Source organism: Salvelinus sp. IW2-2015, linkage group LG4q.2 (genome assembly GCF_002910315.2).
Source record: "Salvelinus sp. IW2-2015 linkage group LG4q.2, ASM291031v2, whole genome shotgun sequence".
NCBI classification, from domain to species: domain Eukaryota; kingdom Metazoa; phylum Chordata; class Actinopteri; order Salmoniformes; family Salmonidae; genus Salvelinus; species Salvelinus sp. IW2-2015.
Genome location: NC_036843.1, coordinates 26,912,630 through 26,940,565, shown reverse-complemented (window position 1 = coordinate 26,940,565; position 27,936 = coordinate 26,912,630). Strand labels below are relative to the sequence as shown.

Here is a 27,936-nt window from a genome sequence, read left to right as displayed (position 1 = left end):
CGTTTAATTATTATTTCCCCATGAATCCTAAGCTTCATTTCATTCTGTAAATTGGTTGATATCACAAAGAAAGATGCTCCTCAAACCATACCTTGTTCCCTTAATATTTTCTTAATTTAATACTTAGGATACACAGCCAGGTTAAATACACACATTGAGTGTTTTCCATTTAAAACTCACAACACAAAAGCAAACATGAGATATTCAATACATTGAGAACTTCTTTAGCACCAATACAAATAAACTCATCCATACCTTGGTTATTCTCTGACTTACAGTATATCTTTCCAATATGATTTTCAAAATAAAAGACATTGTCCCAGCTTGATTTGACTTGGCATGGCTAACATGTAATCATATACAGCTCCATTCACATACACTGGTTACTAAAATGTACACATACTGCCAAACTGGCACACACAAGCAATGCTATATGGCCTCATAACCCAATACTGTAGACATTTTTCCCGGTGAGTGTTGTCATCCCTTATGCTCTCCAACTCTGTTTCAAGAATGATAACGTAGTAAAACATTTATATAGTAAATACCCACACAATCAAGTTTCAATGAATTTGTAAGGTGTCTGAAGATGATGATTATTTGACAATCTGGTATATTCAACTAGAAATGGCTCATTGTCATGTATTTGAGCACAAACATGTTTTTTTTAACCATTTTAATCAAAATAATATGTAAAACAATATGCAAAGTCATTTGTATTTCTGCACTGAGTTTAGTTTACATTATTTTGTGTAAAAAACAAAAGAGTTTAATAATGTTTAACATGGGCTTAAACTCCTGTTTCTAATCACATGCTTCACAATATGAGTTTACATTGATGTGTATAGATTTTGCAAAACCATATGTGGAACTGGAACTGTAGCTTCAACCCTATGACACATTCAAATCACTTTTGTGAGGGTATAGAATCAAAACAATATGGGACAATTTTTATGTGTTTATCACACATTTGTGGGGCCTTAACTACGTTTTTAGGAGACCAAGTATAAATAATAGTTTATCTAAAACAATTCCTACTTCTCAACAGATCATAAATGTGACTTGCTATGTGCTTTGGGCACATAGGTACATTAATAAACTCATTTATGGAACAACTGTATCCTCGAAGTAGTATAGTCTACTTTTCCCAATATTGCCTGCCAGTGTATCAGTTATGCATTCCAGAATTAGCATATTGTGCCATCTGTATAAACCAAAAAGTTATTTCAACATAAAAACTAGAATATCCCCAAAACGTTGTATTCCATCAGAATACAATTTTTGTTTCATTAGCTACATAACATCTGAAAATGCTAAATAATTTGTCAAATATAGCATCCCAAATGGCACCCTATTTCCTATATAGTGTACTACTTTTGACCAGGACCCTTAGTGCTCTGGTCAAAAGTAGTGCACTATATAAAGGTGCCATTTGGGTGGCATCCACAAAGTTGGGTCCCACAGATTGATGGAGTGAAAAAAATGTTCAGATTCAGAACTTGTTTTGTTTTAGTTTGTCGATGTGATTGCAGAGCTTCAGGGCTGGCCCCAGCTTCAGTCCTAGGTACTTCATCATCATCTCACTCTTTAGAAGTAACAACGCGTTGCCGTCTATCTCCTGTGGGAAAGAAAGTCAGGTTATATCTCCACAAGTAAACTAATCATACACGTGTATCAGTGTTGTTCACTGAAATGACTGAATTGAAATGGAAGTGACGTGACCCAAATCCTGGTTAGTATTTCACAAAACATCACATCCAGATATAATCCGATCACCGTTGCAGATCCATCCACTGGACACAGATGTCAGTTCAACATCTAGTTTTGATTTACATTTGGTTAAGTTGTCAACTAACGTGAATTCAACGTGAAATCAACCAAAAAAAGTCACCATGTCATTGGATTTAGGTTGCAAGTTGGTAGCATAAAAAAAAAAAAATCCCTTACGTTGATGACTTTTTGCTAATCCAAACAGTTTTCCACGTTGATTTAATGTTAGCACATTTTTTGCAGTTGTTGAAATGACGTGGAAACAATGTTTATTCAACCAGGTTTTGCCCAGTGGGCAGGCCTCAATCTCAATGAGATTTTCTGTGATTCCTCACACCCTGTCTCCTCGCCTCCTTCTCAACTATATTGGAGGAGAAGGTCCAAGGTTCCTCTGTTCCTCCCCCCTGACCTTCTCATCCAAGGCGTTTTGAGAAGGTGAGGAGTGAGGATGCAAGGTATCAAAATATTAATTCATTAATAGTGAGCCCAGGGGTAGCCTACATGCTTCCTGAATATGTCCACATGAGGGCCCAGGGAATGGGGGTCAGCGTCTCTGATGAACCACACCACGTCCTCTACACTCCAGGTGGAAGGGTCCTTACTGGGGGGCACCTTGGACTCCTGGGAGTCCTGAGATGGATTGTACGCTGGATGAGAAAAGAGAAAGACAGGTACAGAATAAAGATTTCACTACTGGTCTATTTTACCTGGTTACGGCATTGTGATTATAGCAAGAAACAAACTTTCCCAAAACGGCCAGGTTTTCCAGAAAACCCAGTTGGAAGATCGCCGGAATCAGAAGGGAATAAGCAGGAAAACCTGGTAATTTTGGGAAAATTAACAGAATTTTGCAACTCTAGTCTCCACTCTCCAGTTTCTTACCTATCCTGTTACCTTCCAGGAAAGTATTTGGACTAGACGTCTGTCTACACATGCCCATGGGGGAGGAGCTGTTGGGGAATTGCTGCGAGGAGCGAAACCCATAGGACGGTTTGGATGAGTAGGAGGAGCTTATGGCACTAAAGGCGGAGTCACCTGGGTCCATTGAGTAGCGTTTGTCTGACGGGTCCAGAAGGTACTCCTCTGGCATGGAGGTTTCAGCTGTGAAATGAATGGAAAGAGATGACATAAGTAAAAAAATATTTGCAACACTTTGAATCACTTTTGGATAGAAGCTGAAGTCTTTGAAATATGTATTTGAAATGCCGTTCTGTGCTTTAATTGTCCAATCCGAAGCAACAAACGCACATGTTTGGGGAATTGAGCCTAGGATATTTCTGGGGGACATGGGAGTGTTCTAGGTAGTCTTCTGGCATGGAGGTCTCAGCTGTTTGGGTAGGAATACAGGGATTTTGATAATGGATTACTAGGGATTACACAAGTAAAACACCAAATGATGTGTATTTCACAAATTGTCATTCTGTGCTTCCATGTGCAATCTGAAGCAATATAGTACAATATTTGGGGTACTGAGCCCACAATATTTCAGAGGGACAATTTCTCAGAGGCTCTTGTTAAGTTACAGGACTGTGTTTTCTAAGAAGTAATGTACAATGCATCAGATCTGCACTCCTGCCTACATAATTGCCCCTTGTAGGATAAATAAAGTACTTTGAATGTAATTGAATAAAGGACAGTACATTACCCTCTGATTGGTAGGAGGCATTATGCTGGGTGATTGGTTGGTCGCTGAAGAGGTTTTCACAGTGCAAGCTGCGACAGAGCTTCTTGAGGAAGCGTAGCACGTAGCCGACACTGTTGACCACAGGCAGACTCAGAAGGTGCTGCTTCCCATCGAAGGTGGCTGGAAATCAAAGGGGACACTTGATTAACCTAGAAACTTTGTTGACTTCCTATTGTAGTAAAGCTTGTTGCAGTTAACCTTGCCCTAGGCGACACAACTCTACAGCCATGTCTCCAAGCAACAATCTCAAAGCAACAAATGTCACCCTATTCTAGAGCCTTTATGGGCCCTGGTCAAAAGTATTGCTCTCTACACTGAGTGTACAAAACATGAAGGACTCCTGCTCGTTCCGTGACATAGACTGACCAGGTGAATCCTAGTGAAAGCATTGCTCCCTTATTGATGTCACTTGTTAAATCCACTTCAATCAGCGTAGACGAAGGGAATGAGACGGGTTAAATAAGTATTTTTAAGCCTTGAGACAATTGAGACATGGATTGTTTATGTGTGCCATTCAGAGGGCGAATGGACATGACAAAGGAAGGATACCTCATGGTTATTAGATTATCAAATGAGTGTATGCCAATATCTGTTATTTCCCTATGGGCAATTTCTACTAATGAAATAAATGAATATAAAACAGAAATCTCAGTTACACTACATACAATCTGTGGGTTTATGTTATACCTGATATTTTCTCTCCTCCGTAGCCCTGTGTGAGGAGAGTGAACACAGCTTTCTGCTGGAAGGCACTGTCGATGCAGCCCTGGACAGCCTGCTGCAGCACCACAGAAGGCCTGTCAGGCCCAAAATGATCTGGGAGCTGCTGCAGCTTCTTCCTATCCAGGTTAGGACCCATGTTGGCCTGCTTGTTGATGTAGATACACACTGCAGGGAACACAACGAGAGAGAGAGACCCATGTTGCCCTGCTTGTTTATGTAGATAAACACTGCAGGGAACACAATAGGAGGGATCGAAAGGCGTGGCCTACCTGTGAGCACCTGGGGCGTGGCAGAGTGAGGGATGGTCGCAGCATCCTGGGGGATGGAGCTCATGTCTGGTTCTGGGGTGCTGCTGGGAGGAGAGATGGCCAGGGGAGTCATCACCATCCTGGGCTTCAGCTGCAGGGAGACACAAGGGTAGGATCTCAGTATCTACAGGGTTATTTGTACACAGTTTAAATGGATCACTTGTAAATAATGGCATTTTATTCCAGTTTTAGGTAGCAAGTCTAAAATTATCCTGTATGGCTCAGTTGGTAGAGCATGTTGCTTCCACAGCAGGGTTGTGGGTTTGATTCCAGGGGCCTCCCATACATAAAATGTATGCACACATTACTAAGTAGCTTTGTATAAAAGGTCTTCTAAATGGCATATATTATTATTATTAGTAGTAGTACTATTATTATTAAAATATTATGGTTTGCAACTTGCATTAGTAAACACTCAACAGCAATCTCCACATGAATATACAGTCCCAGTCAAAAGTTTGGACACATCTACTCAGTCAAGGGTTTTTCTTTATTTTTACTATTTTCTACATTGTAGAATAATAGTGAAGACATCAAAACTATGAAGTAACACATAAGGAATCACAAAAAAGTTTTAAACAAATCAAAATGTATTTTATATTTGAGATTCTTCAAATTAGCCACCCTTTGCCTTGATGACAGCTTTGCACACTCTTGGCATTCTCTCAACCAGCTTCATGAGGTAGTCACCTGAAATGAATTTCAATTAACAGGTGGGCCTTGTTAAAAGTTAATTTGTGGAATTTGTTTCCTGCTTAATGTGTTTGAGCCAATCAGTTGTGTTGTGACAAAGTAGGGGGGGTATACAGAAGATAGCCCTATTTGGTAAAAGACCAAGTCCATATTATGGCAAGAACAGCTCAAATAAGCAAAGAGAAATGACAGCCCATCATTACTTTAAGACATGAAGGTCAGTCAATACGGAAATGTCAAGAACTTTGAAAGTTTCTTCAAGTGCAGTTGCAAAAACCATCAAATGCTATGATGAAACTGGCTCTCATGAGGACTCTCATGAATCCATATGTGTTATTTCATAGTTTTGATGTCTTCATTATTATTCCACAATGTAGAACAAATAAAAAATAAAAAATGGAATGAGTAGGTGTGTTCAAACATTTGACTGGTATTGTATTTGTATGGCAATTTGTACACAAAACAAAAATGTAAACGCAACATGTAAAGTGTTGGTTCCATGTTTCATGAGCTGAAATAAAATATCCAACAAAAAGCTTATTTTTCTCAAATTTAGTGCCCAAATTTGTTTACATCCCTGTTAGTAAGCATTTATCCTTTGCCAAGATAATCTATCCACCAGACAGGTGTGGCATACCAAGAAGCTGATTAAACAGCATGCTCATTACACAGGTGTACCTTGTGCTGGGGACAATAAAAGGCCACTCTAAAATGTGCTGTTTCGTCACACAACACAATGCCACAGATATCTCTAGTTGAGGGAGTGTGCAATTGGCATGCTAACTGTAGAAATGTCCACCAGAGCTGTTGCCAGAGGAATTTAATGGTAATTTCTCTATCATAAGCCGCCTCCAACATCGTTTTAGAGAAGTTGGCACTATGTTGAACCAGCCTCAAAACCGCAGACCATGGGTATGGTGTCGTGTGGGTGAGCAGTTTGCTGATGTCAGCGTTGTGAACAGAGTGCCCCATGGTGGCGGTGGGGTTATGGTATGGGCAGGCATAAGCTACAGACAACAAACACAATTGCATTTTATCGATGGCAATTTGAATGCACAAAAATACATTGACGAGTTCCTGAGGCCAATTGTGAGGCCCATTTTTTAAAAAGGTTTCTGTGACCAACAGATGCATATTTCTATTCCCAGTCAAGTGAAATCCATAGATTAGGGCCCAATTTATTTATTTAAATTGACTGATTTCCTCATATGAACTGTAACATCTTTGAAATTGTTGCATGTTGCGTTTATTTTTTTGTTCAGTGTAAATAACTTTTTACGAAATAATTCATAATATTCCCTATTCTTATTGCGACACTCACCAATCATTTTAACAATGCAGACATTTTGCTAGGCATATGCAGTGGCCAATCAGAATACTAATACTAATATGTAAACAAATTTGTCTGGGGGGTCTGTCTTGCTACATCATCATATGCATTTTTAAACATCCTGCATCCCCACTGCCACCCCCCTTCCCCTCTCTTTCCCCCCATCCCATCCCATACCCTCCTCTTCTTCTCCCCTCCCATCCCATCCCTGACACTGACCTTGAAGCCAGGCTTTCTCCCCCTCTTCTTGGGAACTTTGAGAGGAGGAAGGGAGTCAGGGTAGTGGGTTGGAAAATCCATCTTGCGATGAAGTGGGGGTCTCCCTCTCTTCCTGCCGGGAATCTTTCCTGGCTGGCTGGGGAGGAAGGAAGGAGACACTGCAGGCGACTGCATTTCACTGTTGTTATCTGCTTTCTGTGCTGCTGCAAGTACACTCATTGGGGCTGCAGGGAGACATACAGGAAGGAGGGAAACACAAAGGGAGATATAATAATAATTTAAGACCGCATGGCTTGTAATCTAAACCACTGTTAGTGCACACGTCATACATCAACATTGTTCTTTCATAGAATCAATCATCTCTTCACATATAACAAACATACACATGCTGCATAAGAATCTATTGAAATTGTGCCTCCACATTCCAGCTACTGAGGCTGATGTGGGAAAAGATGCTGTCACATCACATTAACCACAACAACAGTAAACAGAAGAGCCTGCAAGACATTCTGCTGCAGGGCACTAATGCAGCCAGCTACAGAAAATTGAGTTGAACACTAAAAAACAGACAACACAAAAGGCAACCACGCATAAAAGCAAGCTCCTCCTGATGGAACAGATCTACCATCCAGTCCATCCTATCCTCATTGTGAGCCCCAACATTCTGGCTGCTTGTCTACCAGCGCTTCCGTTACCTGATCTCCTCTGATCTAGAACGCTTGAGAAGCAAGGTCTTCCCTTCTTCGATCCCTGTTAGAGTCCAGATTAGCAGGAGAAGGTTCTAAGCACAGCACACTCCCTCAGCAGGCTGTGAAAGCCATTTTGCCTCTAGCTGCTGTACTGTACGTGTTTCTCCCTGCTCCTTTCGTCTCTGCTGCTGCTACCGCTGCACGGCACACAGGCTGGCTGGCTGGCTGCAGACATCTCATTACACTAATGCATTCAGCAGTGGCAGAGGGAGGGAGGGAGGGAGGGGGGGAATTGATTTCACTGCACAGCTATGAACTACCATTACGATGACAGTGCTCACCCTAATCTTAAAAAAGCAGCAGCCTCAAGTGCCATCCTACTGACGGAAAAAAAAAGAATACATACATGTCTCATATATACACAGCACAGAAGGCTATGCACACAGGCACTGCTAAATTATTATAGTGGTCAGAATATAGCAGTAGCATGCAGCATGCTTCCTCCTTCCTTCATGCAGACAAAGACAATGAAAAATAGGAAGAGAAGACATAGCCAATATGCACACACCATCAGAAAGAATGAGGATTGGAGAGTATATCCCTTTTCAGTTGATCTCCTACTGAATCCCCCTCTGTCCTGTCTGTGTCTGAGTGTATTTGCCTGCTTCTAAATCTCTTGAACCGCAACGCAGAGTGGAATCTCCACTGTAATGGTGTGTGTGTGTGTGTGTGTGTGTCTGTGTATCTGCCAGAAACGTTCTACTGTTGTCATGGCAACAAGCCTGTAACACCATGGTGGCTGTAACTCCCATGTTTTGCCGCTTGAGTCAGGCTCCCTCAAAATTGGGAGGATGAATAATGAGTACAGAAGACATCCTCAAACCAACCACTAACTACAATAGGAAATTAATTAGAAAGTATTGAGTGTGTGCATATACTACCGGTCCAAAGTTGGGACACACCTACTCAGGGTTTTTCATCATTTTTACTATTTTCTACATTGTAGAACAATGGTGAAGACATCACAACTATGAAATAACACATATGGAATCATGTAGTAACCAAAAAAAGTCAAAATATATTTTATATTTGAGATTCTTCAAATAGCTGGTGACAGCTTTGCACACTCTTGGCATGTGGTAATATTTTCCTATCTTGAGAGTAAAAAAAAAAATGCTATAGTAAAGTGCCTCTCCAGCTGAATGAAAAAATGAAAAAAAAAAACGATTTATATCATCTTATTTTATATCGATTTAATCAAAAACTATACATCGTACTCCACAATATGTCAAAGTGTAGTTCAAAGTGTAGGTTTAGGTCTTGTGATATTATACAGCTCTACAATGGATGGTTAGTGGTGTTATGTTTGTTTGTAACCAAGTGGGATATTACCACATCTGGGAAAAATCAATTTGGATGGTCCTCCAACTGATAATTACTAGTTAAATCAGCCATGAATCCCCTTGTGACACAGGGAATGGAAGCTTGTGGTGTGCAACAAGGAGGGGAAATTGAATGCAAGATTCACAAAAAAAAATGAAATTGTTAAAATAATTTTAGCCTGTCTATCTATGGGTAGGTAAAAGGGTTGATGTGTTACGCTCATTCTCACCACAAAACACCAGAAAATGGCCAAAGTAGAACCAGCTCACCTACTTTTACACTATGATTTGACTATTAGATGTTCAATGTTTCTTTTGAAATTTACCATATTAAAACAAGAGTTCAGTTCAAGTAACAGGGTTGACCTTGAAATTATAGACAGACTATAATCACTAGTCACATAAAATAAATAATAACCTTCATAAATAACCTTTCACTTCAGCAGTAATAAATTCATGAACTTCTTTGAGGAAAAGATCAGCTCATTAGAAAGCAAATTACGGACTCCTCTTTATATCTGCGTATTCCTCCAAAGCTCAGTTGTCCTGAGTCTGCACAACTCTGCCAGAATCTAGGATCAAGAGAGACACTCAAGTGTTTTAGTACTATATCTCTTGACACAATGATGAAAATAATCATGGCCTCTAAACATTCAAGCTGCATACTGGACCCTATTCCAACTAAACTACTGAAAGAGCTGCTTCCTGTGCTTGGCCCTCCTATGTTGAACATAATAAACGGCTCTCTATCCACCGGATGTGTACCAAACTCACTAAAAGTGGCAGTAATAAAGCCTCTCTTGAAAAAGCCAAACCTTGACCCAGAAAATATAAAAAACTATCGGCCTATATCGAATCTTCCATTCCTCTCAAAAATGTTTGAAAAAGCTGTTGCGCAGCAACTCACTGCCTTCCTGAAGACAAACAATGTATACGAAATGCTTCAGTCTGGTTTTAGACCCCATCATAGCACTGAGACTGCACTTGTGAAGGTGAACATTTGAACAAGGTGTGTACTAATTGAGCCTTCATTGAAGTTTGGCCGTTCAGAGTTATATCATCCGAGGCTCCAAGCATCTTGTCCTCCGCAGTGCATCACTTAGTGCTGCCAGAAGAGCCTACTGGCTCACTGATAGCATCCCAAGTCACCTACATCATTCTTTGGAGAAGGCATTGTGAGAGTCCCTCCGCTCTAGGTTTGATTCCATTCCTAAGAAGTGTGTCTATTCAGCGGACAAGTTTGGCACCTGGTTTAACATCGTTCTCTGGTCGGAAAGATAATCAGGTTTTGTCTCTGTGAATGGTTTGTCGTCTCTGACAAAGCAACTGTAACATTTCGGTGTTTCCGTGCCATAATATTGGTTCCTGTTTTTAGAGACCACATTACCGTTTGCTTTTCATATCTGATATATGCTGCGTTTTTAGGCCGCGTTCTTGGGGATTGTGTTAAGGTCATCTTGCGGCGATAACATAATGTTAATGTTTCACTGCTACTGTGGCAAACCTTGACACTACGAGATATAGCTGAATGTACACGCCTAGATACAAGGTGGTCTTCAATGAATAGCTAGTGGGTGAAAGCCCTCAAACATTTGTCCATTCTACTCGTAGAAGTGCCTGATAGATTTTTCAGACATAAGGAGTGGATTTGGCTTTGCAAACTTTCATACACTCTTTTGAGATACTCGGGACAGTCATAACATGTGCTGCTGTGTTTCTTACTGGCTCCCCAAGCTACAAGTAGAATCTTAATGCTTGACTACTGATCAAATTAGATCTTGAATTTGGTTTGTTACAGTTTGTCTCATAAATACAAAGTGGCTCTGATAAGGACCGTCCGATCGTTTCGGGGCTTCTTAGGTTCTTATCTTGTCATTCTTGACCGATAATCAGATCAAGACCCTATGGTTTGCCTAGAACAGCTTTTTCTCCATCTACGTAACATTGCAAAAATCTGAAACTATTCTGTCCAAAAATGATGCAGAAAAATTAATTATCCATGCTTGTGTTTACTTCGGTTAACGTATGTGTAATAAGAACTCGACTCTCTACTTTCCGGCTACCCGGATAAAGCACTAATAATTCAGTTAGTGCTAAAATACGGCTGCTAGAATCTTTACTAGAACAACAAATTTGATCATTATTCACTCCAGTGTTAGCCTCCTTACATGGCTTCCTGTTAGGCAAGGGCTGATTTCAAGTTTTACTGCTAACTCTACAAAGCATTACATGGGCTTGCTCCTACCTATCTTTCCGATTTGGTCCTGCCGTACATACCTACACGTACGCTACGGTCACAAGACGCAGGCCTCCTAATTCTCCCTAGAATTTCTAAGCAAACAGCTGGAGCGCAGGGTTTCTCCTATAGAGCTCCATTTTTATGGAATGGTCTGCCTACCCATGTGAGAGACGCAGACTCGGGTCTCAACTCTTAAGTCTTACTGAAGACTCATCTCTTCAGTAGGTCATATGATTGAGTGTAGTCTGGCCCAGGAGGTGTGAAGTGAATGGAAATGCTCTGGAGCAACGAACCAACCCCTTGCTGTCTCGTCCTGGCCTGTTCCTCCTCTCTCGCACTGGATCTCTGCTGCCTCTAACCCTATTGGTAATCCTTGGCATCAATGTTGTGCCCTCCTACTGGGTGCTCTTACGTCTTACTTTGCCGTCCCTAAGAGGGTGCGTACTGAGTGTGTGGTTGATTCACTGACGTGATCTTCCTGTCTGGTTGGCGCCCCCCCCTTGGGATCTGTGCCGTGGCGGAGATCTTATGGTGGCTATCTCGGCCTTGTCTCAGGATGGTAAGGTTGGTGGTTGAAAGTATATCCCTCTAGTGGTGTGGGGCGCTTGCTGAGTTTGGCCAAAGGTGGTGGGGTTATATCCTGCCTGTGTTTGGCCCTGTCCGGGGGTATCATCGGATGGGGCCACAGTGTCTCCTGACCCCTCCTGTGTCTCAGCTCCAGTATTATGCTGCAGTAGTTTATTGTACGGGGGGCTAGGGTCAGTCTGTTATATCTGGAGTATTCCCTGTCTTATCCGGTGTCCTGTGTGATATTTAAGTATGCTCTCTCTAATTCTCTCTTTCTTTCTTTCTCTCTCTCTGCGGAGGACCTGAGACCTAGGACCATGCCTCAGGACTACCTGGCATGATGACTCCTTGCCGTCCCAGTCCACCTGGCCGTCGCTGCTGCTTCCCCAGTTCAACTGTTCTGCCTGCGGCATGATGGATATCCTCTGAACTGTTACAGGTATTTATAAAATGGAGTGTTCTGGATCGCGTGGTCACTACGAAAGAATGTCAGGCCGAGACTGCTGTTTCAGATACTGTCTCTAGAGAAACCGAGCAGTAAGCGGTTCAGGATACTCTATAAATGATCTGTGACTATGAAAAGCTCAATGAAATTTAATCCCTGAAGGGTGCTCGTACATTGTATGGGCATTCCTACGGCACAATCTAAACGTGTGATTTATTAGTATCTAATGACCATGCTGGTCAGTTGCTTTGGTTATGATCTTTTGAACATCTTGGTCCATGTATCTTGTCTATAATCTCCGACCCGGAGGCACATCTACATACACTATTATGCAGAAGAAGGACTGGCCACCCCTCATAGCCTGGTTCCTCTCTAGGTTTCTTCCTAGGTTATGGCCTTTCTAGGGAGTTTTTCCTAGCCACCATGCTTCTACACCTGCATTGCTTGCTGATTGGGGTTTTAGGCTGGGTTTCTGTACAGCACTTTGAGATATCAGCTGATGAAAGAAGGGCTATATAAATAAATTTGATTTGATAAATTACTAAAAATGCACTTTAGCAAGTCTTCATTCATATTGACAATTAGATTGATTGAATTCTCCATGTGGACTATACCAAAGGGCACTTCATTTCATATAAAAGTATTTTAAAATTCAAAATTTGTAAAAATGTCTACTTTACATATCAAAGGGCACTCATTTTGTGGAACGACCCAGTTCTGGCCGTTGGAATGCTCTCGTCAAGATTGTTTGTTTATTTGTCATATGCACATGAAAGACATGTAGTCACTACATGACAAATACAGTGCATTTGGGAAGCTTTCAGACCCCTTGACTTTTCCATATTTGGTTACGTTACAGCCATATTCTAAAATGGATTAACATGTTTTCCCCCCCCTCTTCAATCTAGACACAATACCCCATAATGACAAAGCAAAAACAGGTTTAGACATTTTTGCAAATGTATAAAAAAAAATTTTTTTTAAACGTAAATATCACGTTTACATAAGTATTAAGACACTTTACTCAGTACTTTGTTGAAGCACCTTTGACAGCGATTACAGCTTCTAGTCTTCTTGGGTATGACGCTACAATATTGGCACACCGGTATTTGGGGAGTTACTCCCATTCTTCTCTGCAGATCCTCTCAAGCTCTGTCAGGTTGGATGGGTAGCATTGCTGCACAGCTATTTTCAGGTCTCCCAAGAGATGTTCAATCAAATCAAACTATTATTTGTCAGATGCGCCGAATACAACAAGTGTAGACTTTACCGTGAAATGCTTACTTACAAGCCCTTAACCAACAGTGCAGTTCAAGAAGAGTTAAGAAAATATTNACAAGTGTAGACTTTACCGTGAAATGCTTACTTACAAGCCCTTAACCAACAGTGCAGTTCAAGAAGAGTTAAGAAAATATTTACCAAGTAGACTAAAATAAAAAAGTAATAATAAAAAGTAACACAATAAGAACAACAATAACGAGGCTATATAGAAGGGGCACTGGTACCGAGTCAGTGTGCGGGGGTACAGGTTAGTTGAGGTAATTTGTACATGTAGGTGAGGGTGAAGTGACTATGCATAGATAATAAACAGCGAGTAGCAGCAGTGTACAAAAAGTTCAGCAGTCTTATGGCTTGGGGGTAGAAGCTGTTGAGGAGCCTTTTGGTCCTAGACTTGGCGCACCGGTACCACTTGCCGTGCGGTAGCAGAGAAAACAGTCTGTAACTTGGGTGACTGGAGTCTCTGACAATTTTATGAGCTTTCCTCTGACACCGCCTATTATATAGGTCCTGGATGGCAGGAAGCTTGGCAGTACTGGGCCGTTCGCACTACTGGGCCGTTCGCCGTTCGCACTAGCGCCTTACGGTCAGATGCCGAGCAGTTGCCATACCAGGTGGTGATGCAACCGGTCAGGATACTCTCGATGATGCAGCTGTAGAACCTTTTGAGGTTCTGGGGACCCATGCCAAATCTTTTCAGTCTCCTGAGGGGTAAAAGGTTTTGTCGTGCCCTCTTCACAACTGTCTTGGTATGTGTGGACCATGATAGTTCGTTGGTGATGTGGACACCAAGGAACTTGAAACTCTCGACCTGCTCCACTACAGCCCCGTCGATGTTAATGGGGGCCTGTTCGGCCCGCCTTTTCCTGTAGTCCACGATCAGCTGCTTTGTCTTGCTCACATTGAGGGAGAGGTTGTTGTCCTGGCACCACACTGCCAGTTCTCTGACCTCCTCCCTATAGGCCGTCTCATCGTTGTTGGTGATCAGGCCTACCACTGTTGTGTCGTCAGCAAACTTAATGATGGTGTTGGAGTCGTGTTTGGCCACGCAGTCATGGGTGAATAGGGAATACAGGAGGAGACTAAGTACACACTCCTGAGGGGCCCCCGTGTTAAGGATCAGCGTGGCAGACGTGTTGTTGCCTACTCTTACCACCTGGGTGCGGCCTGTCAGGAAGTCCAGGATCCAGTTGCAGAGGGAGGTGTTTAGTCCCAGAGTCATCAGCTTAGTGATGAGCTTCGAGGGCACTATGGTGTTGAACGATGAGCTGTAGTCAATGAACAGCATTCTCACATAGGTGTTCCTTTTGTCCAGGTGAGAAAGAGCAGTGTGGAGTGCAATTGAGATTGCATAATCTGTGGATCTGTTGGGGGGGTATGCGAATTGGAGTGGGTCTAGGGTGTCCGGGAGGATGCTGTTGATGTGAGCCATGACCAGCCTTTCAAAGCACTTCATGGCTACCGACGGGAGTGCCACGGGGCGGTAATCATTTAGGCAGGTTACCTTCGCTTCTTGGGCACAGGGACTATGATGGTCTGCTTGAAACATGTAGGTATTACAGACTCAGTCAGGGAGAGGTTGAAAATGTCAGTGAAGACACTTGACAGTTGGTCCGCGCATGCTTTGAGTACACGTCCTGGTAATCCGTCCGGCCCAGCGGCTTTGTGAATGTTGACCTGTTTAAAGGTTTTGTTCACATCGGCAGTCATCCAGAACAGCTGGTCCTCTCGTGCATGCTTCAGTGTTGCTTGCCTCGAAGCGAGCATAAAAGGCATTTAGCTCGTCTGGTAGGCTCGCGTCACTGGGCAGCTCGCGTCTGGGTTTCCCTTTGTAATTCGTAAGAGTTTTCAGGCCCTGCCACATCCGACGAACGTCGTAGGATTCAATCTTAATCCTGTATTGACGCTTTGCTTGTTTGATGGTTCGTCTGAGGGCATAGCGGGATTTCTTATAAGCGTCCGGATTTGTCTCCTGCTCCTTGAAAGCGGCAGCTCTAGCCTTTAGCTCGATGCGGATGTTGCCTGTAATTAGAGGTCGACCGATTATGATTTTTCAACACCGATACCAATACCGATTATTGGGGGACCAAAAAAAGCCGATACCGATTTATCGGACGATTTTTATATATTTGTAATAATGACAATTACAACAATACTGAATGAACACTTTTATTTTAACTTAATATAACACATAAATAAAATCATTTTAGTCTCAAATAAATAATGAAACATGTTCAATTTGGTTTAAATAATGGTTAAACAGTGTTGGAGAAGAAAGTACAAGTGCAATATGTGCCATGTAAAAAAGCTGGTCAAATCCGGAAACTATCATTTCGAAAACAAAACGTTTATTCTTTCAGTGAAATACGGAACCATTCCGTATTTTATTGAACGGGTGGCAACCCTAAGTCTAAATATTGCTGTTACGTTGCACAACCTTCAATGTTATGTCATAATTATGTAAAATTGTGGTGGTGTACTCCTCAATACCATTGGATGAATCCAGGAACATATTCCAGTCTGTGCTAGCAAAACAATCCTGTAGTGTAGCATCCGCACCCTGACCACTTCCGTATTGAGCGAGTCACTGGTACTTCCTGCTTTAGTTTTTGCTTGTAAGCAGGAATCAGGAGGATAGAATTATAGTCATATTTGCCAAATGGAGGTTGGGGGAGAGCTTTGTATGCATCTCTGTGTGTGGAGTGAAGGTGGTCGAGGATTTTTTCCCCCCTCTGGTTGCACATGTGACATATGCTGGTAAAAATTTGGTAAAACTGATTTAAGTTTGCCTGCATTTAAAGTCCCCGGCCACTAGGAGCGCCGCTTCTGGGTGAGCATTTTCTTCTTTGCTTATGGCCTTATAGAGTTGGTTGAGAGCGGTCTTAGTTCCAGCTTCATTCTGTGGTGGTAAAAAGATGGCTACGAATAATATAGATGAGAACTCTCTTGGTAGATAGTGTGGTCTACAGCTTATCAAAAGGTACTCTACCTCAGGCGAGCAATACCTCGAGACTTCTTTAATATTAGACTTCGCGCACCAGCTGTTATTGACAAATAGACACACACCCCCACCCTTCGTCTTACCAGAGGTAGCGTCTCTGTTCTGCCGGTGCATGGAAAATCCCGCTAGCTCTATATTATCCATATCGTCGTTCAGCCACGTCTCGGTGAAACATAAGATGTTAGAGTTTTCGATGTCCCGTTGGTAGGATAATCTTAAAACGTAGGTCATCAATTTTATTTTCCAATGATTGCACGTTAGCAAGAAGAACGGATGGCAATGGGAGTTTACTCGCTCGCCTACGGATTCTCAAGGCTGCCCTCTCTGTGGCCCCTTTTCCTGCGTCTTTTCTTCACGCAAAAGGCGTGGATCTGGGCCTGTTCCAGTGAAAGCAGGATATCCTTCTCGTCGGACTCGTTAAAGGAAAAAGTTTCTTCCAGTCCGCAGTGAGTAATCGCTGTTCTCATGTCCAGAAGTTATTTTCGGTCATAAGAGACGGTAACATTATGTACACAATAAGTTTTAAAAAACAAGTTAAACAAAACGCAAAAAAACTAACAAAATAGCACAATTGGTTGGGAGAATGTTAAACGTCAGCCATGTTCTTTGGAGCCATCAGGTTCAAGTCTGGTCTCTGACTGGGTCACTCGAGGACATTCAAAGACTTATCCCGAAGCCACTTCTGCGTTGTCTTGGCTGGGTGCTTAGGGTCATTGTCCTGTTGGAAGTTGAAACTTGGCCCCAGTCTGAGGTCCTGAGCACTCTTGAGCAGTTTTTCATCAAGGATCTCTCTGTACGTTGCTCCGTTCACTTTTCCCTCGATCCTGACTAGTCTCCCAGTCCCTACCGCTGAAAAACATCCCCACAGCATGATGCTGCCACCACCATGCTTCACCGTAGGGATGGTACCAGGTTTCCTCCAGACGTGACGCTTGGCATTCAGGCCAAAGAGTTCAGTCTTGGTTTCATCAGACCAGAGTATCCTGTTTATCATGGTCTGAGAGTCCTTAGGTGCCTTTTGGCAAACTCCAAGCGGGCTGTCATGTGCCTTTTACTGAGGAGTGGCTTCCGTCTGGCCACTCTACCATAAAGGCCTGATTGGTGGAGTGCTGCAGAGATGGTTGTCCTTCTGGAAGGTTCTCCCATCTCCACAAAGGAACTCTGGAGCTCTGTCAGAGTGACCATCGGGTTCTTGGTCACCTCCCTGACCAAGGCCCTTCTCCCACGATTGCTCAGTTTGGCCGAGCGGACAGCTCTAGGAAGAGGCTTGGTGGTTCCAAACTTCTTCCATTTAACCTCTACGGGATGGGTGTCCCTAAACCTGGACGGTTGTTGCTAACGTCCGCTAATGTGACTAGAATGACTTTGTATACAACAGCCATCTTTCCGGGACATAGACATGTGTAATATGTTCAATCAACAGTAGCTATTACAGTGAAAAAATACCATGCTATTGTTTGAGGAGAGTGCATAAGAACATAAAAATGATCACAGCAACTGGTTTAATACATTCACCTCTGAAGGTAAATAATGTACTTACATTCAGTAATCTTGCTTTGATTTGTCATCCTAAGGGTCCCAGAGATAAAAATGTAGCATAGTTTTGTTTAATAAAATCCATTTTGATGTTCAAATGTAGGAACTGGGGTCTACAGTTTAACCCCAAATAGTTTCAAATAGCATCAATAATTTGATATCTTTGCTTCAGGTCCTGAGCTACAGGCAGTTATATTTGGGTATGTCATTTTTGGTGGAAATTGAAAAATGTTGTTAGCGAATGTCATTCTAAAACAAGCTCGAGACTTTTATTTTGGCTGCTGTTTTTGGAAGCTGCAAAGCAACTAAAGTCTGGGCTACAGTTGCTTGATTGACTTGCTAACCTAGACTAGCTACGTTCAGCTCATGTCCTTTGCAGATGTCACATTCCTGACAAAAGTTTGTAAGTATAAAAAAGATTTATAACCGAGTAAAGGGAGACGTAAAGTAAGAATTGAATGTGTAAATGTTAATTCATAGTCGTAACATAGCATCGTACATTTACAGATCTAATTTAATGGTTACGTTTCATGTTTCACACATTGCTTTTCTTACGATCTTAACAATTTAGGTATGGATTTTCTTACGATCCTAACAATACATACATTCAACCTTTTGGCAGCTATCTGGCTCCAAATACATTCAGCCTCTTGCAAATTGAAGGGAAATTATGAAACATTGAGAGACTAAAGATAAATTGTAAAACAATTAAATTAATTGGTAAAATTTTTGGGGAAGCGTTGCTTACCTTGGCAACCGTGAATACACATCACTGGATGCTATGCTACTGGCCTCATACCATGAATATGCATGAATATCCATCTGGAGATATCTCAAAGTTAGTGTTTTTTCTCAAAGTTGCCGTGATATCACGAGTCCTACTTATATCAGTACACTCGTAACAACTTAAGCATTACAAAAAATATATTCTATCAAATAAACCTCATGTGATAAAAATAAGCCATTCATTTTTGTTGTTGACCAAATTCGACACTCATTGATTTCTCTCTCAAACTCTTTGCTTGGTGGACGAAACAACGAAATAAATGCACCTGCTGGAGGGACACATATTTTCCGCCGAGTTGGGCCTCTCTCTTTCTCTTCTACTACTGCCCTCTCCTGACGCATTTCAGAATCGTTTTGTGCATTTCCGCCTTGTTCAATAAAGTTGGAATTGAAGCCAAAATGGCGACGTGCATGTTGTCGTCAAAGATGTCGCCCTTGGTGTCACCCATCATTAGATTTCTACTGAAAGATCAGTACTATTCCTCGAAAACGATATGTAACGGTGTGACTAACATTTCCAGACGAGGTGAGCATATTATTTTGGTGAGGCAAGAGCTACATTGACTGCTGTGTGTTGTTCAAAATGAGTACTGACAGTTAGTTAGCATAGCTAGCTTCTCTAAACCCCCTAGTGCCAGCTGTCAAACTTAATTCCATTCCTGACCTGTCTAGTTAGACTAGATAGCTAATTAACTAGCAACCTATGCGTCAATCAGCCATTATTATAATGACATTTTTAGATAGCTACTTACATTGTTACGGTGCTTACACAACTTACCTTTAGAGACGAGGGAATATCGAATCGCTGACGGAACCTTTTGGCTTTGGACAGTTTGCTCGCTAACGTTAAATGAATAACGTTACGTTTCTGCTCTTAGCACGTTAACCAATAACCGCCACAAGGGGGGTCTAGCTAACTATGTGACTAGTTACCACAGCTTCAGGATGTAACGATAATTCCGATTCCGTGATCTTTTCTACTGCTCAGGCTACTCGACGGATGCTCTCCCCCAGCCGGCTGCAGAAGACAGCAATGCTGCCGCAGCGTACAGCGGACCAATGGAGCACTACAACAGTCTGGTCAGGGATGAGTCGCTGCAAGAGGACCCGCATCAAAAAGCCGTGGTTCAGACCTTGGATAAAATGCACAAAACCCTAAGAGGTTACAACAACCAGCCTACGTCCCTCTTCTCGAAGGTAATCCGATTTCTATCCATGTTCTTACTGATGTCAATAATACATTATTTGATTTTTAACACTGTCAAAACACATTAAATAATGTATAGACTATAATCTATAGTTAACCCTATATTCACACACTCACAATACATTGAACAATACATTGAACACTGTCTATTTTATTTGACAGTTTTTCTCTAAACCAAAGCCCCCAAAAGGGTACTACATCTATGGAGATGTTGGTAAGTAGTAGCTGTATAATATCCATCTTTGTGCTGCCACTTTAGCATTACATTTATGATATTTCCCTTTTTGACTACATTGCACATTTGAAACAATGAATTATCATTCAGTTTTTCTCTGTTTTATAGGCACAGGGAAAACGATGGTTATGGACATGTTCTACTCATACGTGGAGACAGAGAAGAAAAAGAGGGTCCATTTCCACGGCTTCATGTTAGATGTACATAATAGTAGGTTAAGTTGTGTCGCTAAATGACGATTGACATGACTTGTTGATCATACTTAATGTCAATAATGAGTTGAGCAATAGATTCAGATTGATTGATTGAACTGAGATCTATGAGCAGGTCCAGAGTCAACTCAATCTTTGTTCTTTTACTTATTGTATTTAGGGATACATCGCCTTAAAAAGAGCCTGCCAAAAAGGAAAGCTGGGAGGATGGCTAAAGTCTATGACCCGATTGCGCCAATAGCAGAGGAGATCAGTGAAGAGGCCTGTCTGTTGTGCTTTGATGAGTTTCAGGTAAGGTCCGGGGGATATTCCTCTTACTCTTCCGGGGGAAAGGAGGGCAACCTCCCCAACTCCGTCTAGCAACTAGCCTCTGTGTAAAAAGAAAAGAGTACAACTCTTAGCGGTGGATCACTCGGCTCGTGCGTCGATGAAGAACGCAGCTAGCTGCGAGAACTAATGTTATACCTTCATTTTATAATTGTACAAAATCATCTGAATAGCGTTAGCTAATGTATGGATGTGATAATGAGGAATCCTGTTTTAGCCAAAACCTGTTTTAGTTGGACTAATAAAGTTATATTCTATTCTATGCATGGTTCCCAGTATTGGAAGCATGAAAATATAACAGGATATAACTATATGAGTGAATTGGTTGTAAATTCATTCCACAGGTGACAGACATTGCAGATGCCATGATTCTGAAACAGCTCTTTGAAAACCTCTTTAAGAATGGGGTTGTTGTAGTGGCCACGTCCAACCGGCCCCCAGAGGGCAAGTAGAATATTACATCACAAAACAAATACCTTGTTGAGCTGCGTTCAGCACAATCCATAGAGGACAATCTATACTGATCTAACCAGACCTATTCCGCTCTTCTAGATTTGTACAAGAACGGACTACAGAGGGTCAACTTTGTGCCATTTATTGCTGTGTTGAAGGTAAATAAGAAATACATTTCTGATTTCTTTTGTATATAAGACAAATGTATTCTACTGTATTTTAGTCAATGGCACGCTGACATTGCTCATCCTAATATTTATATATTTTTTAATTCCATTCTTTTACTTTTAGATTTGTGTGTATTGTTGTGAATTGTTAGATACTAGTGCACTGTTGGCGCTAGGAACACAAGCATTTCGCTACACCCGCAATAACATCTGCTAAATATGTGTATGTGACCAATAAAATGTGATTTGATTTGAAAACGTACAGGCAAGGTTTGTCTTACGGTAGTCTGCCTCTTACATGCAGAACTATTGCCAAGAGCTTCGTCTGGACTCTGGGATAGACTACCGCAGAAGAAACAGACCCTCAGCTGGGAAACTGTACTTCCTGTAAGAACTGCATGGTGCAAACCATGGATACAGCCATGAGGCATTTCAATACTCAAATTACTAGGTTATATTTGGTAGTATTTATTTTAGTATGGAACTCTTTCTTTCAAGCCAATTTGTGTTTGTTCAGTATAGTTTCATGTTTTAAATAATGTGGTTCATCATATTTTGCTATGTTACCCTTTTTCGACACAGCTCAAGTGAACCTTGTGTTGAGGCAATACTGGACAAGATGTTTGACGAGCTGGCCTTCAAACAGAACGACAGTAAGATGCTCATGTTGTCATTGAGTGTAGATAAAGAGGGATCGATGGAGCGATCTGTAATTATAGGTGCAAGATATGAACATAACATTCTGTATTAATGGTATACTTAATAATATATTGAGCTTCATTGTGTTCATCATGTTGAGTTTATTACTTGTAATTTAGCTAAACCAGATTTTCTTTCTCTAGTAACACGGCCAAGGACTCTGAAACTGCTAGCCAGGGAGGTCAGTCTTATGAAAACCTGTGGGACCATAGCAGACTGTACCTTCGAGGAGCTGTGTGATAGAGTAAGTGACCACACCAGACTGTACGTTTAACTGTACGTCCTGTGTTACTTAGTTGGTAAGAGAGTTGTGGGTTCAATTCCCACAGGGATCACATAGACATACTAAATATAGTGAGCTCCAACAGTATTGGGACAGTGACACATTTGTTGTTTTTGGCTCTGACCTACTATGAGGTTAAAGTGCAGAATGTCAGCTTTAATTTGAGGGTATTTTTTAAAATACATATCAGGTCAACCGTTTAGAAATTACAGCACTTTTTTTCCAGATTATTTTGTGTCCAATAGAAATTAATGGTAAATTATGTATTGTCATTTTGGAGACACTTTTATTGTTAATAAGAATATAATGTTTCTAAACACTTCTACATTAATGTGGATGCTACCATGATTACAGATAGTCCTGAATTAATTGTGAATAATGAGTGAGAAAGTTACAGATGCACAAATATCATACCCCCAAGACATGCTACCCTCTCACCATTACAATAACAGGGGAGATTGTCTTGGGGGTATGATATTTGTGCATCTGTAACTTTCTCACTCATTATTCACAATTAATTCAGGACTATCTGTAATCATGGTAGCATCCACATTCACGTAGAAGTGTTTAGAAACATATTATATTCTTATTTACAGTAAAAGTGACTCAAATGACACACTACATTATTTACCATTCATTTCTATTGAGCACAAAATAGTCTGAAACAAACAGCAAACGCATCCAACAAATTTGTAGAGTCACAAGCTTGATGTAATCATTGTGTGCTGAGAAAATTGGACCAAATATTACACTTTTGACTACTTTAATACATGTAAGTGAATTTGTCCCAATACTTTTCGTTCCATTGAATGGGGAGAGTAAATTAAGTGCTGCAGCCTCTAAACGGGTCACCCGATAGGGATGAAAATACCCTCAAATTAAAGCTGACGGTCGGCACTTTATCCTCATAGTCATTGTATCGTTTCAAGTCCAAAGTGCTGAGTACAGAGCCAAAACAACAAAACATATCACTGTCCCAATACCTTCGGGAACTCACTGTATATATGCACTCCCTGTACTGTAAGGGTCATACTTATACATGATGTGTTTTGTGTTCTAGCCATTGGGTGCCAGTGACTACTTGGAGATCTCCAGGCAGTTTGATACTGTATTCATCAGGAACATTCCCCTGCTCACTATGAACAAGAAGACTCAAGCGAGACGCTTGATCACGCTTATAGATGCCTTCTATGACCACAAGGTAACATTACAAACCACTTTAGTTTTAATTTATGTTATTTATTTGCACCTAATAAGAAACAAAATCAACAAGCATAATCGTACAGGGAGGGTGAAAAGAGGGCTTTATTTCTAAGCTTGAGGCTGGATCATTTTAATATGGTATGGTTTATACGGAAACTTTGTCTGTGCGCCATAAATTCTTATCTCACATCTTCTATTATTGTAACACATTGTTATTGTTTTTTGAGACTATCCTTTGATATTAGTGTGCTTTTTATATGTACCGCTGAGGTTGTTTGATTAGCATTGTTGGAAGCACTTGTTTTCTTTTTTTGAGTTGCTTAAAACTAGACTGGTCCCAGTTTTAGGACCAGGCTTGATGAGAACAACCAGTGTCAGTAAATGTCTCATCCTGGGTCCCCCAGGTACGAGTGGTGATTCTGGCCGATCACCCTCTGGATGACATCTTTGTACACGACGGAGATCACGAACACCACCATCATGAACTCATGGATGATCTCAACCTAAAAAAGGTACGAATTGCAGCCAAATACTCCCAACTTTATATTCTTGGTCTCTAACTTAGGTAGAGAGTATATGACCTACAATATACTGAGTGTACGAAACATTAGGATATTGAGTTGCACCCCATTTTGACCTCAGAACAGCCTCAATTCGGTTGGGGCAAGGTGTTGAAAGCCTTCGACAAGGATGCTGGCCCGTGTTGACTCCAATGCTTCCCACAGTTGTCAAGTTGGCTGGAGGTCCTTTGGGTGGTGGACCATTCTTGATACACACAGGAAACTGTTGAGCGTGAAACCCCCAGCAGCGTTGTAGTTCTTGACACACACAAACTGGTGCGCCGGGCATCTACTACCATACCCCGTTCAAAGGCACTTAAATCTTTTGTCTTGCCCATTCACCCTCACATGGCACAAATACACAATCTATGTTTCAATTGTCTCAAGGCTTAAAAATCCTTCTTTAACTTGTCTTCTCCCCTTCATCTACACCAGGGTCTCCTAACAGGTTGATCGCAGCCCACCTTTGAGTAGCTCGCTAAACAATTCTGAAAGTATATGCAATTTTCAAGTACTCCACCGTAAACTGTCATTAACAAATATAATTTGTATCTATTATTTGTTATTTTCAAACTTTCACATTAAATGAGCAGTAGCAATACAGAATCATCACTAGACTGGTGCCTTAGAAGGCATATTCTTTACTCACTAGATGCACAATTAAAGGGCCAGATGCGCAATTAAAGGGAATTCCCTTCAGTCTTCCAGAATGAAGAAAAATGTGTCTTCTAATGTGATTTAAGCATTGACATGGACTCAGAACATCCTATTTAGTTGTTTCTCTATGAACAATTGTAATTTTGAGAGTGAAAGACCAAAAAATCTAGAACCAGAAAAAATAAATAAAAATAATTTGGGAAAATATAAAACAATTTGGGGGGGAAATCACAGATTTTATAGGTCCCCCTTAGTTGTTTATTAACCATTTATTTTACCAGGTATATTGACAGTACATAGTGCACTACTTTCTCTGGTACACTGGTACACTAAAGACACGGGAGAAGAGAATAATGTGATTATTTGAAAGTTAGAAAAGTATCTTGTGACATGTTTTATTTTTTTAAAGTAGTTCTCATGCTAGAAATGGTTGGAGACCCCTGATCTACACTGATTGAGGTGGATTTAACAGGTGACATCAGTAAGGGATCATAGCTTTCACCTAGTTATGGAAAGAGCAGATGTTCCCAATGTTTTGTACACTATGACCTTCTGTTTGTTGACTTCTCAGCTTCTCTCCAAACCTGCTTTGTTCTCAGACTTTAGGAAAACACCAAAAAAGACCAAACACTTTCACTAATGGTGTTTTTCTATTGAATGCATTTACACCCTCATGTGTTGTTCCTGGATCAGGATGCAGCCAGTGAGTTGTCTATCTTCAGTGGAGCAGAGGAGATCTTTGCCTTCCAAAGGACAGTGTCTCGCCTCACTGAGATGCAGACCGAAGAGTACTGGCTGCAAGGGGACAGGAGCACCATCACCACGTAGCTGTACTGTACCCCTCATCAACCCTCTAAACCCTTCACTACCTGCAAGGACAGTGAAAACCACCTCACCAGTACAGACTATCAGTTAATTTGACGGGATCAGTTTGAGCATGGCGAGGCGCAGAATCACTAATCATGATCACATATAATAAGTGTGGTGATTTGTAGATCAGTGATTCTACGCCGTCCGACTGCAAAGTAGTCCGTCTCAAACATGCACATACACTACCACGAGGGACTCCAAACAATGTAATATATTTATTATACTAAGGAAGTATGACTTCAAGCCTTTATGATTTTACTTTGCCATTGCACTTTACAAACTGACCATATTGTACAGAATATTTTAAGTTAAACCTTTATCTGTGGAGTTCTTTCTATACTGTACACATACGGTAGATAGGGTAAATTGTATGAATGGTGTTTGCAAAAAAGTTAAATGAAATCCACTTATACAAATGGAACTACTGGTTCAAGATACATTTGTTTATTTTATTGATATCTTATGATGGAAAGGATTGTCTATTTTAATAAGTGATGTACTGTATTATTTTATTGAGAAGATCATAGAGAGTGATGACTACAGTATGGTTCATACGGATGTATGTAAGGCTGTTTGTCTCTGATGTTGAAAGCAACATCCTGCCTTCTTCATGGTTTTGAAGTTTTATTTAGCAAACAAATGACTGTAACCTGAGTGCCAGCCTATGCTGTGCTGTCATGCCACCTCTTTGTCACTCATTGTCATGTCAAATAATTGGAGTGGGAATGAGTACAAACATCTAGGATCAGGCTAGGAAACACAGATTACTGGGCACAATTGTGTAGTTTGACATGACATATACTTTATGACCAGAAGTATGTGGACATCTGCTCGTCAAACATCTCATTCCAAAATCATGAGCATTAATATGGAGGTGGTCCTCCCCTTTGATGCATTAACAGCCTCCACTCTTCTGGTAAGGCTTTCCACTAGATGTTGGAAGATTGCTGAAGGGACTTGCTTCCATTTAGCCGCAAGAGCATTAGTGAGGTTGGGCACTGATGTTGGGCGATTAGGCCTGGCTCGCAGTTGGTGTTCCAATTCATCCCAAAGGTGTTAGATGGGGTTGAGGTCAGGGCTCTGTGCAGGCTAGTCAAGTTCTTCCACACAGATCTCGAACAAACCATTTCTGTATGGAACTCGCTTTATGCACGGGGGCATTGTCATGCTGAAACAGGAAAGGCCCTTCCCATAACTGTTATCACAAAGTTGGAAGCACAGAAGCGTCTAGAATGCTGTAGCGTTAAGATTTCCCTTCACTGGAACAAAGGGACCTAGCCCGAACCATGAAAAACAGCCCCTGACCATTATTCCTCCTCCACCAAACTTTACAGTTGGCACTATAGATTCGGGCAGGTTGCGTTTTCCTGGCATCCGCCAAACCCAGATTAGTTAGTCGGACTGCCAGATGGTGAAGCGTGATTCATCACTCCAGAAAACGCGTTTCCACTGGTGGCGGGCTTTAAGCCACGCCAGCCGACGTTGATCTTAGGCTTGTGTACGGCCCATTTCATGAAGCCCCTGACTAACAGTTATTGTGCTGACGTTGCGTCCAGAGGCAGTTTAGAACTCGGTAGAGTGTTGCAACCGAGGACAGATTCACTTCGGCACCCGGCAGTCCCGTTCTAATGGCTTTTATGGCTTACCACTTCGCGGCTCAGCCATTGTTGCTCCTAGACGTTTCCACTTCACAATAACAGGTATTGTAGATATTTGATCGTAGAGTAGTGGCCCGAGGGAACACCTAATGTGTTATGAAATGTCATGTAATATTTCAAATTGCGTATGACCCCAGGAAGAGTATGGGGATCCTTAATAAATACAAACAACACTTATAGTTGACCGGGGCAGCTCTAACAGGGCAGAAATGTGAAAAACTGACTTGTTGGAAAGGTGGCATTCTATGTGCTACGTTGAAAGTCACTGTGCTCTTCAGTAAGACCATTCTACTGCCAATGTTTGTCTATGGAGATTGCATGGCTGTGTGCCCGATTTTATACACCTGTCAGCAACGGGTGTGGCTGAAATAGCCGAATCCACTCATTTGAAGGGGTGTCCACATACCTTTCTATATATAGTGTATCTTTACTGTGTAGTACCATGTGTAATTTTGCCCTCCATGATCATAATAGTATTATAATTATTATTTGCAATACCAAGTAAGTACCTTTTTGTAATTATGCAGAATTATTGTATTAAATGTCTTGGTATGTTGCCTTTACTTGAAACGTTCCAACCTGTCAATGTGATGCAATACAGTGAGCGTGTCACTTTAACGCCGATTCCTTCAATGCAATCCAGGGGGCAGGTCTTTTCTTTCATCTGGGACTATACAGTACTAGTAGCCAGCTGGAGATGGCCTTGGAGGTTGTGCTTGTGGTGTGCACCGCTGCTCGGGATGAGGAGAGGGAGC

The 27,936-nt window shown here is 41.5% G+C and overlaps 2 protein-coding genes across 6 annotated transcripts; one reads left to right on the top strand and one right to left on the bottom strand.

Moving 5' to 3' along the window:
- Positions 1-90: 90 nt before the first annotated feature.
- Positions 91-19,683, bottom strand: LOC111963558 (sex comb on midleg-like protein 4). 4 transcript variants are annotated; one of them, XM_070443461.1, is made up of 9 exons: positions 7,985-8,150; positions 7,423-7,660; positions 6,728-6,951; positions 4,447-4,576; positions 4,142-4,342; positions 3,416-3,574; positions 2,653-2,871; positions 2,272-2,417; positions 91-1,618 (listed from the first exon to the last, which is right to left on the bottom strand). In XM_070443461.1, the coding sequence occupies exons 3-9, from the start codon at positions 6,944-6,946 to the stop codon at positions 1,493-1,495; spliced, it is 1,200 nt and encodes a 399-aa protein (XP_070299562.1). In that variant the 5' UTR covers positions 6,947-6,951; positions 7,423-7,660; positions 7,985-8,150; the 3' UTR covers positions 91-1,492. The 4 variants fall into 4 exon arrangements, with proteins under 4 accessions (XP_070299562.1, XP_023842859.1, XP_023842858.1 ...); XM_023987091.2 differs by lacking the exons at positions 7,423-7,660; positions 7,985-8,150 and adding an exon at positions 19,429-19,683; XM_023987090.2 differs by lacking the exons at positions 7,423-7,660; positions 7,985-8,150 and adding an exon at positions 18,613-18,861.
- Positions 19,030-27,744, top strand: LOC111963556 (AFG1-like ATPase). Of its 2 annotated transcripts, none has more exons than XM_070443460.1 (13): positions 19,030-19,176; positions 19,639-19,847; positions 20,020-20,071; positions 20,201-20,302; positions 20,465-20,595; positions 20,976-21,075; positions 21,184-21,242; positions 21,556-21,638; positions 21,834-21,904; positions 22,094-22,194; positions 23,294-23,434; positions 23,841-23,948; positions 24,079-25,338. In XM_070443460.1, the coding sequence occupies exons 1-13, from the start codon at positions 19,050-19,052 to the stop codon at positions 24,109-24,111; spliced, it is 1,317 nt and encodes a 438-aa protein (XP_070299561.1). In that variant the 5' UTR covers positions 19,030-19,049; the 3' UTR covers positions 24,112-25,338. The 2 variants fall into 2 exon arrangements, with proteins under 2 accessions (XP_070299561.1, XP_023842856.1); XM_023987088.2 differs by lacking the exon at positions 24,079-25,338 and adding an exon at positions 25,347-27,744 and having other exon boundaries at positions 19,031-19,176.
- Positions 27,745-27,936: the final 192 nt, after the last annotated feature.

Coding starts and splice junctions, on each gene's coding strand:
- LOC111963558 (XM_023987090.2), bottom strand. CDS start 18,634: ATGTGTATTCACGGTTGCCAAG. Junction 6,952..18,612: donor GTGTATTCACGGTTGCCAAG/GTAAGCAACGCT, acceptor GTCTCCCTGCAG/CCCCAATGAGTGTACTTGCA. Junction 1,619..2,271: donor TGGACATATTCAGGAAGCAT/GTAGGCTACCCC, acceptor TCTTTCCCACAG/GAGATAGACGGCAACGCGTT.
- LOC111963556 (XM_023987088.2), top strand. CDS start 19,050: ATGGCGACGTGCATGTTGTCGTCAAAGATGTCGCCCTTGGTGTCACCC. Junction 20,303..20,464: donor CATGTTAGATGTACATAATA/GTAGGTTAAGTT, acceptor TATTGTATTTAG/GGATACATCGCCTTAAAAAG. Junction 22,195..23,293: donor TCGAGGAGCTGTGTGATAGA/GTAAGTGACCAC, acceptor TTTGTGTTCTAG/CCATTGGGTGCCAGTGACTA.